General features: G+C 37.3%; 2 protein-coding genes across 10 annotated transcripts in view; both read right to left on the reverse strand.

Moving 5' to 3' along the window:
• The window catches only part of RPL35A (ribosomal protein L35a), a 130,757-nt gene that overhangs the window by 54,270 nt on the left and 64,093 nt on the right, over positions 1-12,394 (reverse strand). The window lies entirely within an intron of this gene.
• Positions 1-12,394, reverse strand: part of LRCH3 (leucine rich repeats and calponin homology domain containing 3) — a 65,818-nt gene that overhangs the window by 25,008 nt on the left and 28,416 nt on the right. For 8 of the 9 annotated variants that reach the window (XM_068405959.1, XM_068405956.1, XM_068405958.1 and 5 more), the window contains exons 7-10: positions 7,974-8,067; positions 6,963-7,083; positions 4,269-4,417; positions 1,471-1,547 (exon numbers count right to left, since the gene is read on the reverse strand). In XM_068405959.1, coding sequence (XP_068262060.1) covers positions 1,471-1,547; positions 4,269-4,417; positions 6,963-7,083; positions 7,974-8,067 — 441 coding nt within the window. The remainder of the gene's footprint in view (positions 1-1,470; positions 1,548-4,268; positions 4,418-6,962; positions 7,084-7,973; positions 8,068-12,394) is intronic. The other variant, XM_068405953.1, reaches the window with a different exon arrangement.

Raw genomic sequence — 12,394 nt, forward strand, 5'->3', positions numbered from 1 at the left:
TGCATGAAGATCCACTGCCATCCTTAAGTCAAATTTTGAGAACCCTGGATACCCTAGTGAACTACCATTTCCTTTATCGTTAACATCTGTCTATGTAAACAGCAGCTCTCTCCTAGCTAACTAGCCTTCTCTTGTCTTATTTCCTTAAGATATGTCATGGAATCCAGTGTTTGTAAAGTCTTAACTATTTCCATGCTGACCACAAATGTTCAAATAGAAAAATAAAGAAAGAAACAAACAAAAAAAAAAAATCAGTCTTTCAAACCAAGAGCACTCTATTTGGGGAGAAGGCGTCAGACTGCTGTATTATTTTATGCCTTACCTGTAGACACTACAGGATAAGGAACGCTGACATATGCTGAAGGAGTTACCCTCCTTTATATCAGTACAGTGACTGTATCTGCACATTGACTGCACATTTCAAAATTCCTATTAAAATGTTGCCATAACTCTGGAAAAATTTACGCAATATTCTTGATTTCATCTTCTCTTTCAATACCATTTTAGAATGCCATTAAAAAGTAATTTCTATTGACAGCGTAAGTAATGACATACTTATGGCTAGCAGTTACCTTTTTTTTTTTTTAACATTCCTAGTACAATTCAACTAGTTTTCTGCTGAGTCCTCACACATGCACTTTCACTCCACAGAATGCTGAAATGCTTCAATGGCATATTAAAGGTTCTATCAATTTTGATTTTAGTTCCATTAGTGAGAAGCTATATATTTGCTTATCTCCTGTTCTTTTAATTAGACACCCAAAGTCTCTTCTCAAACCTATCCACCTCATTTATATGCTGTCCAGCTCTGACCCATATTTTATGGATAAGCATTCCCTCCAATAAGCCAAGCAATCATTACAGAGTATATACATAATTCAAAAAGTCTACTTCATTAAACTAAGCAACCTGTTTTCAGCATTGACTCCCTTTCTATCCCTTCTTCCCCTGATGACAGCTCATGATTATGGCACAGAAAAGCACATTTTAAACTAAACTAGACCCCCACAGTACTACAGCTACCAAGAGTCAACCAAGAATGTGACCTCATAGCACATCAGATACTCCACAGTAACCCTCTTTATGCTTCCCATAAATCTGCAGTACGTTTATCCCTTCTCTCCATTACGTAATATATCTTAAGTCAACTATTTAATCAAATTAAAGCACAAATTAAATAATGAAAAGCAGATATTAAATCAGTTTGAGAGTATACATTTTAATTTGACAGATTTCTTTAACCAACCGATTTAAAACTGAGCGCTGGCCTAGAACAGCCAAGCCTTTTGGTCACTGCCATTATTAGAATACAAATTCCTAACCTGGAGCAATAGCTTATAAATAAAATGCCATGCACATTTCTGGCGAAGCAAGAGAAAACAATGTCATTTTCTAAACACATTAAGTAAATATGCACTCTGCATTCATCATGAAACTTTGCATAAAATTACTGTTACCACATATTCTTACCTGTTTTGATGTAAATGTCGTCTTGTATCCTCTGTTCTCTGAAATTCTCTGATGGATACAGGCTTTACTGGTGAACCCTAAGCAAAGTAACACATAAGACTGTTAGTAACTTGTTCAGAATACTGCACATTAATGTCAAAGAATCTCTTTGTAGAGGAACATTTGTAACTACTGGTATTCAAAATACCTGACAAAGTACCACAAAACACAACTCAAGGATGTTCATTTCCAACTAGGCAAGCTCACTCATTTTTTTCCTGTGATTTAAATAAACTCTAGTTTCACAATTAAATGTGCCTACTGATAAGTTTAAGAGTTTAAAAACCTCCACTATTAAGAATCATGCACAGAAGTAAATGTAGGTAAAAAATAATTAATGTCACGTAGAAGAAATGTAGAGTTAAGCTCTGAAGAATGCATATACAAGTGTACAGCAATGCAGTCTGGACTCTCAGAAACACAGGATACAATAGCTGATGCTCTCTTATGATGCCCTAAAGACGGATCCTAAGAAAACAAGACATGGGATGAGTGAGAACACCTTAGGCTTAATTTGAGCTATGAAATCATTTATCCCATTGGGAACAGAAGTATATTACCCTTGGCATTATTTTAAAACTTTTACTGATACCCATTAATGTAGGAAAATGGAAACTTTTCAAGATTAACTTGCCAATTTTCACTCATGCCTGTATGTATGTTGCTATATTGCATACAGTTAGCCTTCCTAAGTAGTAATTTGGATTGTCTTTTTAGAGAAAGCACTGCTTCAGTTAAAAGTAAATAGTTTAATTTTTATGAATAGATAGATCTCTACGAGTAGCTTTTTGGATGTTGATCAATGCCTTTTCACTATCTACAGCAAAGAGTCCTTGGGGTTGTATTGCCAATAGTTGCCTTTTCCGAGTTTTACTCTTGTGTCTATGCTTCCAAGTGGCATCAGCTTTTGTGATTTGATATTGAATTTATGAGATTTGCAAAATGAATGCACCTCTCAGATATCTGTGTCAATGATTTTAAACACAGTAAACAGTAATATAAAGTGGACAAAATAGGGACCAGGCTCCTACTTGAATACTAAAGAGCCATGATTTTTTTTTCTTTCCTCAAAGAGCAAATACCTTTCTGCTTCAAAACACAAAAAACTTTGAAAGGACACATTTGAATCGCAGCACAATAGGTACTGTTTAAGCATGTCAACCACAAAGGTTTTCTCAGACAGGTTATTCATGTAGTATGTACAGTGAGCCACTGAACTGTGTAGCTGTGTATGTAGGTATTAATTAAGACTGACAGAACACAGAAGGAAATATTATGTGGCTGAAAATCTGTTTCTATAGGTTCGATTTCTGAGGACACTCTCAGAAAGTGTACTGTCCAAATGACTTAAGAGGGAACAGTTTTCTCCATGTGTTCACAGCAGTGGCTGCTACAACTGGAACAAAGGCATCTTCCAGCTGGGCAATTCATACAATTTCAAAGCAACTCTAGTGAATTTTATTAAAGTGCACACTAACCTTCATGCAGCTAGAAAGCAATGAAATGACATGAGCTAAAGAGAAGTGACTGTAACTTTACTGGAATCATTGCCCCTGTCTGTACCAGGACATCATTTGGATATAGTAAACAATCAATAAAAGCAGCTATTATTAGCAGAGTCTATTGTGAATGCTGTCAAAAAATAGCAAAACCATACTTCTTCCACATGTTGCAGGGAAACGGGTGCACACATCCTGACTCTCGGGAGTTACACTGCAGGTACTGTTACTGAGCTTTCTAAAATGCAGCATTCCTGTGCAAGAATTACATAGCAACTCAAACAGAAAGATACTCGAGAACAAAAATGAAAAAGATACTGTTTAGACAGAAGAAGAGAGATGCTACTTGGCCCTTTTTTTAACTTCTTTTTTTTTCTTTTTCCTGTGAGAGAAAACAGGGCAATGTCCAGAGTTACTCACACCTGTTTCTAGACATTGTAAAAAGCTGTCCAAAGAACTTTCTACCCTGTCTAGCAATAATTTTACTTATTGTTCATTTAACTGTACACTTTTACTGACTGAGAACAGTTTCATGCCAGGTTTATCTGAAACTACAGATGGTGTTCTTTGTTCAGAAAGGTGACTATCCACATATCCAAGTCTGCACCCGTGGGTTCAGAGCCTTGCTCAACAGTAAGAAAGAAATCGTTCTCTGCAAAGAGTAGGCTTTCTGAAAAGTCTGAGTATTTAAGTTAGTCTAAACTTAAAATGAATGCTCAAGACATTTAGTTTACTGGCAAATAACTTATAATCAACATGAAGAGCCAAATTAATGGAGTCGCAAAATTGCTGTACTAAATCTTTATGCTGATAACAATCAACATTTTTCCCTTGAGAAAGCCAGTATATATTCAGTACTACCAAGTAAATGTTAACAATTTTCTAGATATCACCAATTACCAGCTGGAAGCATCAACTTCAATGTTTTTTGAAAGACAGCACTCCTTTGGAAAAACCGTTTACTTCACACAGGCCTAAAGCACAAGCTTGCAAGAACCCGTAAGACAGGAAAACAGTGTGCCTGCTTTAGACTTATTCCACATACTCAAAGGGCACTTGGAGGCAGCTTAACACTCTAGCTCTGACCCTCCAACAAAGCACAACACTCTGTTCTTCCTCCAGATCAGACCTAATTTTTTTTCTTTGTAAATAAAAAAGAAAAACAAGCCAAAGAAAATCTCTGAGGACAAGAAGCATTAATACCATCACAAAAGCTTTCCTAGGACATATGAATTTAACTAATTTAAGTAAAAGCACCACCTCATTAGAGATTCGCCGCTGGTCAATATATGCCATGAATTGTGAGCTGAGGCTGTCTGAGTCCATGCCCTTGGGTTGCCTCACCTCTTCCTCCTCCTCTTCTGTGGCACAGCTATCAATATAGTCGATCTGATCGAGATCATGTTCCACTTGACATACATACACAAAGGAAACACCCATAATTAGATAACCAACAGGAGAGGAAAAAAAACAACAAAAAAGCAATGTCAGGAACTAAGGCTCTACTGTTTTTCTTCCGTCTGGGAAAGCTCAGCCTAAAAGCTCTTGAATTTCGCCAGGCCCACTAACATTTGTTAAACAGCAAATTTTGAAATAATGATAAAATTAATGTTTTTTAAAAAGCAATGAGAAACATATATCAAGCACATAGTTTTAAATTGCTGGCCGCAGATGATTTTGCAGTGACTGAAAAAGTAAAATAAATACTGTGTTTTTTTTCCCAATACCAAAAACTATCTATCAAAATCTATCAACTAACATCAAGACCGTACAATGATTTGTGTATATTTGGAATCATTTCTCTTGGTTCTAATTTATCTCCTTCAGACAAATTAGAATGGATATGACAGATACTTCCACTATTTTAACTACTACAACAACAAACAGAAGACAGCATGTCAGAGTTATCCAGATGCAAATACAATGAATACAAAAAGTGTACATGGAAATAATGAGGGACAGCACAGAAAGCAACAAAACCCCTCTAAAACAATATTAAAGCATCTGCAGTTTAATTTTAAAAAGAGGAATAAAAAAAGAAATTAGAAACCACTGAAATGAGAGCAAGAAACAGCACAGTTTGGCTAGTATTGATTTTCCCTTGTGTAGGCGATATTATGTAGGGCAATTTTTTCACTTGTCACTGCTTTTACACATTCTGCCCAGGGATTCTGAGAGTCATGACATTGAGCAAACTACCCTGGTGAAAAATACTGTGCTGGGGATGCAGGGGAAAGCATAAGCTCCCTTTCTGAGCACTAGAGCTTTCTTTTTCTTAAAACTCTCCTCAAATTTGCTCCAGACTGTCTTGTAGACATTCTTTTTCTACTCCTCCGCCCCTTTCCTGCTTGTCTAAAACAGACTTCTCTTTGCCTCACCACACAATCTAGCAACTGTTAACTGCCAAAGCCACCTCCTCTGCTACTACAACCATCCAAAACAGCATTCCTATATACTTTGGCTTCATTAAATCTCCATCTCAGTCTCAAATCTTAAAAAAACCCCAACAAAACAAATCAAAACAAAACCCCCATTCTTTCTAGCCTTTCTTATTAAACAATAAAAATAACAACAATAATAATAATACAGTAGAGGGCGAAAGACATTAGTATCTGTGTTAGGAACACAAAATTAGAAAGGATTTCCTGGATCACTGACAGCCACAAGCTATGGCTTGTGCCCCTCTGATACTCCTACTCATGAACTGACTGTGCTCCATCTTAGAAGACTAGTGAGGCATTTTGAAATCCCTGGTGTACAAAACTCAAAGAACAAAATAAAGTTAGTCTTAGAGGTGGAGCTGGCAGCATTACCTGTTACTAAGGCTGCCCATAGCTTCCCATAACACCATGTCTTCAATTTTCCTAACTTTGCCAGAATTTAACTAAACTGATTTTTCTGTCTGTTAATGTGTAAAACTGTGAGTCAAACAAAAAGTTTCAGATATTTCTAGAAGGTGGCAAAGAAAACAAAACATTGTGACACAAAAGAATAAGACCAAGAAAAGAACATGGCAAAAGATGAAGAGTGGGATGAGGAGGGAAGAAAGAAGAAAGTGGGAGTTGGGCATGGAAGATTGAAACTAGCTGCAAAGAGTGACACTCAGATGGGGAATACAAACTGGAGCCATTAGGGGAAACGGAAAACAGGGAGCAGCTGACAGAGAGAAAAATTAATCAAAGTATATGGGGGTGAGATCTAATAATCAGTAGTGCAAAAAAACGGAGAAGAGAGAATGACTGAAATACACAAACCTGGAAGAATGCTAAAATTGGGACACATAAACGAGAAGAGAACTGTGAGCCAGTGGTAGCAGCAGATCATTGGAAGTTACAATTGTGAAGGACTACAGAGATCAAGAAACACGGGAAGCGCTATCACCTCTTGAACAAATATGAGGGTGCTACTGTAAGACTGCCAGCACAACAAATTGAGACGGTGCAAAAAAGCAATGTCACTCACAAATACCTGTCCCTCCTCGATGGCTTGCATGTTGGGATTAAAACCCAAGACTGCTGAATGAGGCACTTTTGCTACTTGGAAATATGAAATTCCCTGACAAAACTGCTCATCCCGTTCCAACAGCAGTCGGCACAGAGCACTGACAATTTACTACTGCTGTAAGTTTTCCCCAGTAGCTCAAGCAGCAAAACTCCATGCACAGAAATTCAAGATTCCAAAATACTGTTTGAAGCATTTGGAGACTTTAACAAAGCACCTATGTAGAAGCTGACAATGCTTCCCAGATAATCCTAATCCTGATGCTAATTGATTTTGCCTTGTAACATCCTTAATGCAACAGTGTTTTTACACTGCTTACACAACTGTGTTTTTGTGTAATTCCACCTAGACTTTTATCTTTTTCCTCTTTAGACAACCTATGATTTGTAGCAAATATTCTGGAACTTTATTAACAATGACAATAAATACTGTTAGCCAAAGACCACTATTTACCTCCACCATTAGTTACAACTGTGCTCCCTCGGTTTTCTTGATACTGACTTTCTCTTCGCAGTCGCTGTTCTTTAGTGATCTCTGCCACACGTAAAGGGAGATCTGAGAACTCATCTGTTGGCTTTAGAAAATGAACAGTAAAGTCAAGAAACACTTTTCTTCAGAAAATTCATCTTGTAAGCTACTACCTCTTGATTTGTGTTTATACTTCAACTGTCCTGTTTTGCACCTACAAAACACTAACTTAAAGCAAAATACAGCTATAGAGTATTGTTTTTAAAAAAACATGTATTTAAGCATTCTTAAAAAAACAGCTTGCCTACAGTTTTGCTCTGCAATACCTGCAAGTGCTTGAAAACATCCCAGGATAGAAACTCCTAGATCCCTCTCAAAAACCAAGCTAGAGTGCAAGTAGGCATACGGAGTATAGCTCACTGAAGCCCTTTAGGTGTTGGCTGCTGCCTTTTCTAGTTGTCCCAAGAGGAAAAGGGAGCTTCTTCCTTGGAAGAATAATTGACAGTGTCCTTGTTAAGACATCCATTTTTTCTGCTTCTAAGTGGCAAATAGATTTTATTTTTATCATTTGAAACAAGCTGCAAAGAAAGATGATGAAATTTCTACCTCATTCTTGAAGCTTAATTTTAATGTTCAGTTTTATTTTATTGAAACAACTGCTCATGAGTAACTGCAGTTGACTCAACATTGTAATATGATACAGTTATAGGCTTTTTTAAAAATCAGGAACCCCCTTTTTCTCATCTTTTATGCTCCAGTAAATTAATCTGTCATGCACTGTTTTTATACATTTCTCTTATTACTTCCAACTTCGTGTCCATCCCATATAAAATGATGCTTCTTTTTCTCCAATAAAACAACAAATAATTTTGGCTCAAGGCAACCTGCACACTAGCATATACACGTTACCTATTGAATATGCTTCTAGACATATATTAGTTAGTTGTCTTTCCTGTACAATACTGCACTCAACAAAAACAAAGCTGCAACACTTACTTCATTCCCTGACCATCTTTTGTCTCCACTGTCCACACTATTGAAGCCAGAATCAAGTGCTCCATACGGCCGTCCGGAATAGAGTTCCTCATGGCTGTCAAACACATAGTTTTAGTTACTGTAATATAAACACCACCAAAAGCTCCTCAGCTATTATAGAACAAAAGCAGAATAAGCTACTAAGCACAGTTGCAGCGTGTTCACAAGCTCAGCATATTAGAAAGCATCACACTGCATTTGCCACATAGAACAAGAGGCATGTGCTTACAACTACAAACATACTCGTCAGTCAGCTGTCCACCTGCCACTGCCTAGTGTTTTAAGGGCTAATCTGATCCAAAGCATATATCCATACTTCAAACATTTCCCATGCAGAAATTATAACAAAGAAAACTGCAAAGTGGTCTCTTATTTCACTGTTTAACAAGTCAAACTTTCGTTTTCTGCTACACATAGTTTTGGTTGAAAAATGCTGCTCCACAAACTTTTTCATAAGTAAGCATAAACCCATGCAAAATTACTAAAAATACAGGTATGTCAGAACATACTTCTACAGGAAAGTACACAGAATATATTATACAACTATCTTCTGTATCATAATTATCTACCTAAGAAACTGTGCAGCAAGCTGGACAGTATTTCAAATACTTCATAATATAATAAATACAGAAGTACAGTTTTAATCTACAAAGCCTAACTTTGTCAATGACATGTCTAGACAAAGGCATGAGACATGTGCCTAGTGTTACAATACACATAACCAAACAGCCATACAGTTCTTCTCTAAATTTCTGGGCTCAGAAACTACGTAATTCAGCAGTACAGCCATCACAGATGTCAAGTCTGGCAACTGCTGCAGATAGCTACAGTAAAAGAGACAATGGGACTTGTCTGATCCACTGCAGATGGCATTTCACAATGGCTCAACTGTCCTACTGGCGCTCGATGCCCCAGGGAGAACTGCAGCAGTAATTACTACATAATACACAAAGAAGAATGAATTTCAGGAAGCTAATTGCTTCACCCCATCATAACTAAATTGCAGGTCATTTTCTCACTGGTATTGCTCTCAAGTTGCTGCTCCCTCTAAAATTCCTCTTTCAGGAAATATTTATTTTCAGATTACTATTTATTATTATTATTATTTATGCAGCATCGTGTGCGTGCATGGGACTTTGTAGAACAGTGACAGACTATTTATTATCCTGGGCTATTTTAATTTTCAGATAGACATAAAATAGCAAAAAAATAAGAAGGATGGAGGGCTACAGATGAGAAACATCTGTAGAGAAACATAGGCTATACATCTGCTTCTATGCAGATCTAGATTCTGCAAATGTACACCAAAAGACAAGCTCTTGTACCCTCATGGAGTTTTGATTAACTCAAGCGAGTTCCACCTTCGTAGCCCCTGTATTTGAAGGGAAAGATCATCTGCATAATAAACCCCTAGCAAGAAATAAGGGGAAAGGAAAAACGCATCCCTTATTTTGGGTGGGGAAGAAAAAAGACAGACCGTGAAATCGCCCAGTGCAGTTAAAGAACTATTAACTTGAATCACTGACAACAGAACCATACTTATGCTAACAGTTCACAGCATTTAAATACTGGATTTAAAACATAGGTCAGAGAAAAGAAAATCCTTCTGCAGTATAATTCCATTTTAAATTCACCAATATTTTGAGAATCTCCTGAGAACCCTGTTCTAAGTTGAACAATTGTTCCTAATTGAAGAGCATCAAAATTACTATTTGGCTACATCTCTAAAATAGAGAAGTATTGTGATACAAATTTTCTTCTTTTAGCCCTCTATACATCTAACACTAACGTTATCTGGAAGCTCAAAAATTCATAGTCACTGTTCCCAGAACTCTCTTCTTTTTAACGTGAAAGCTACTTTCTGTCTCCCCAACTCTTGCATCTAAAACAACTGTTCAACGTTGCATGTTTTACAGGATTATAATCATACGGCAGCCATCCTGAAATCAGTTAAGATTTTTATTCCTCCCTGACCAACAGGCTACAAGGAACAACAACTAAGCATTTAGATCAAAGCATCTTGGGGCAACTATGGCTTACCTGGGAAACTACATACAGCTTGAAATCAAAGGAAGAGAAGCTAAATGCCTGGTAAGATCAACAGCCAAAGGAAAGACTTGCCAACATTTCAAAGACTAAAACACAGCTCCAAAGCCACAATGAAACATATATTTTTAACTCCTGTAAGAAAGAACAGTTGCCCAAGTCCCAGAATATCCTCTACGCTTGTTTATGCATGAGTACTTCAAATTTTAAACCTTCTAACTCCAGACTATACCAGCTTGCCTCAGTGCCAAAGGAATTGCTACACAGCTTTGACAGTTCTGCCTCCTCTCAATCACATTCACTCCAGCACCAGTCTGAGCTGCTCTGAAATTCAGTGTTGCAAACGAGAGACTGGTTGCAGCAGATGAAAACTTGCTGCAAGATAAATTTTCACATAGCTTATGCTTAGAAAAGGACTGTAACACACAAGACTTCACTTCGGTAAGCCAGTTTGATACAATGTGACAAGGCTAAACCAAACAATTAGCTACACTAGAACCTCCAAACCACACTTTCTGCCATAATGTTTCAGAGTATCTTGCTCTACTAGCAGTATTAACAATGTTGTTATTAAAAAAAGTTTGATCAAGAGTGAACTGATAGCACAACTCAAACTTCTTTAAACTTTTAAGGATCTCTACCACTCAGTTTCAGATTCTTTACCTCCATGGTATTTCACTTAGCTTATCAGATAAAGCAGCGACAACGTCCAGGTGTATTGACTGATACCTTATTTCTGTCGGTCACCTTTGAAGGTAACAAACATAAAGCTCTTGTGACTTGCCTGGAAATACTAACTGTATCGTAGTTGAGTGCTTTTATTTTTCTCATCTCAAGTTCCAGAAGAACATAATAATTTGAGATCCTCTTCCACTGGATCATTCTACCATTTTCTCCTAACATGTACTCTGATCCATGGACAGTTCTTCCACAGGTACATGAAGACAGGAGGAATTGGACATTGAATTGAACACTGGACGCATTCCTGTGTGATATGGTCTAGGCAATCCTGCTCCAGCAGGGGGATTGGACTAGATGATCTTTCAAGGTCCCTTCCAATCCCTAACATTCTGTGATTCTGTGAATCACCTGCAAGGCTAAACGCCCTAAACAGCACGGTAACAACAAATAATTCTATCACCAACTCTTATCTCCTCTTGGGGATGGAAATACAGCTAAAGGAAAGCCAGCTGAAGCTCATTTCATACAGCTGAATCTCGAAGCAACTCTAGAGAAAGCATTCTCAAGCAGTTCTGCACTTGTTTTTACATCCATAATTCCAAGCTACGATTAAAATACATTGATTCTTCTCATTTCACAAAAGCAATTAATGAAAACTTCCATACTAATATACAACTACAGACAACAATAAATCAGTGAACACACAGCCCACTGATTTTGTTGGAATTTCTCTTAAAAAATAAACAAACAGTGCTAGAGACAAATAGATCACGACAGTTTATCATTTAGAGCCTTTTCAGTAACACGACAGTATCCTCAGTATTATGCAGAAACCTTCTGCAACAGCTTATATTCTAGGAAACCAAGCAACACTCATAAAATGCTCATATGTTGACCTCATCTAGAAAAATAATTTAAGACATTCAGTGCTGATGAGGAATCACTCTGTCAGTCCCTCATGCAAATTCTTCTTCACAAATCTGACTCATGATGATTTACTGTGAGGCCCTCTGATCTGTGTTCTATTGCTGCTAAGACATCCTTTAGCAACTTATTCCTCCACACCTTATTACCACCTTCCAAGATGACTGAGGTAATTTTTATATATATTTAGTTTCATACTTCACTGACTCCCTTTCTTCTGTATCATGTAACAGAAATAAATCTTAACTCCTGCTTTTCTCTAGACAACTTAATTTAGCAGCTGATACGGCTGACAGTTCCAATATTTGTGTTACAATGCTAAGCAGCAGTGCCAAGTGAAAGCTTGCCAAAAATAACAGTTTACTAATGGGGTGGAGATCAGCATTTACACCTGCAGTTTGAGCACAGCGGTTATAAAAATCTGTACAAAAGGTTAAAAATCACAGCTGGGATATACTTCAGTAAGTATGTGGAAAACATTAAGATCTTATAAACTGAACACACTTGTTAACAACATGAAGCATGCGCCCTGTACTACGAAGATACCAACACTCTCTTCTTACTGTACATCAGCTCTAACACTGCCTTTCATATGATATTGCCCAGGTATTCTTCTGAACTGCTCCTCACTTCTTATGTAGTGGTACCTTGTTAGAATGCACCATGAGATAACAAAAATTATATTCTTCAAGGCCACCTCCATCAATGCACTTACCACAGAACAATCCTTG

Source organism: Nyctibius grandis, chromosome 8 (assembly GCF_013368605.1).
Source record: "Nyctibius grandis isolate bNycGra1 chromosome 8, bNycGra1.pri, whole genome shotgun sequence".
In the NCBI taxonomy this organism is placed as follows: domain Eukaryota; kingdom Metazoa; phylum Chordata; class Aves; order Nyctibiiformes; family Nyctibiidae; genus Nyctibius; species Nyctibius grandis.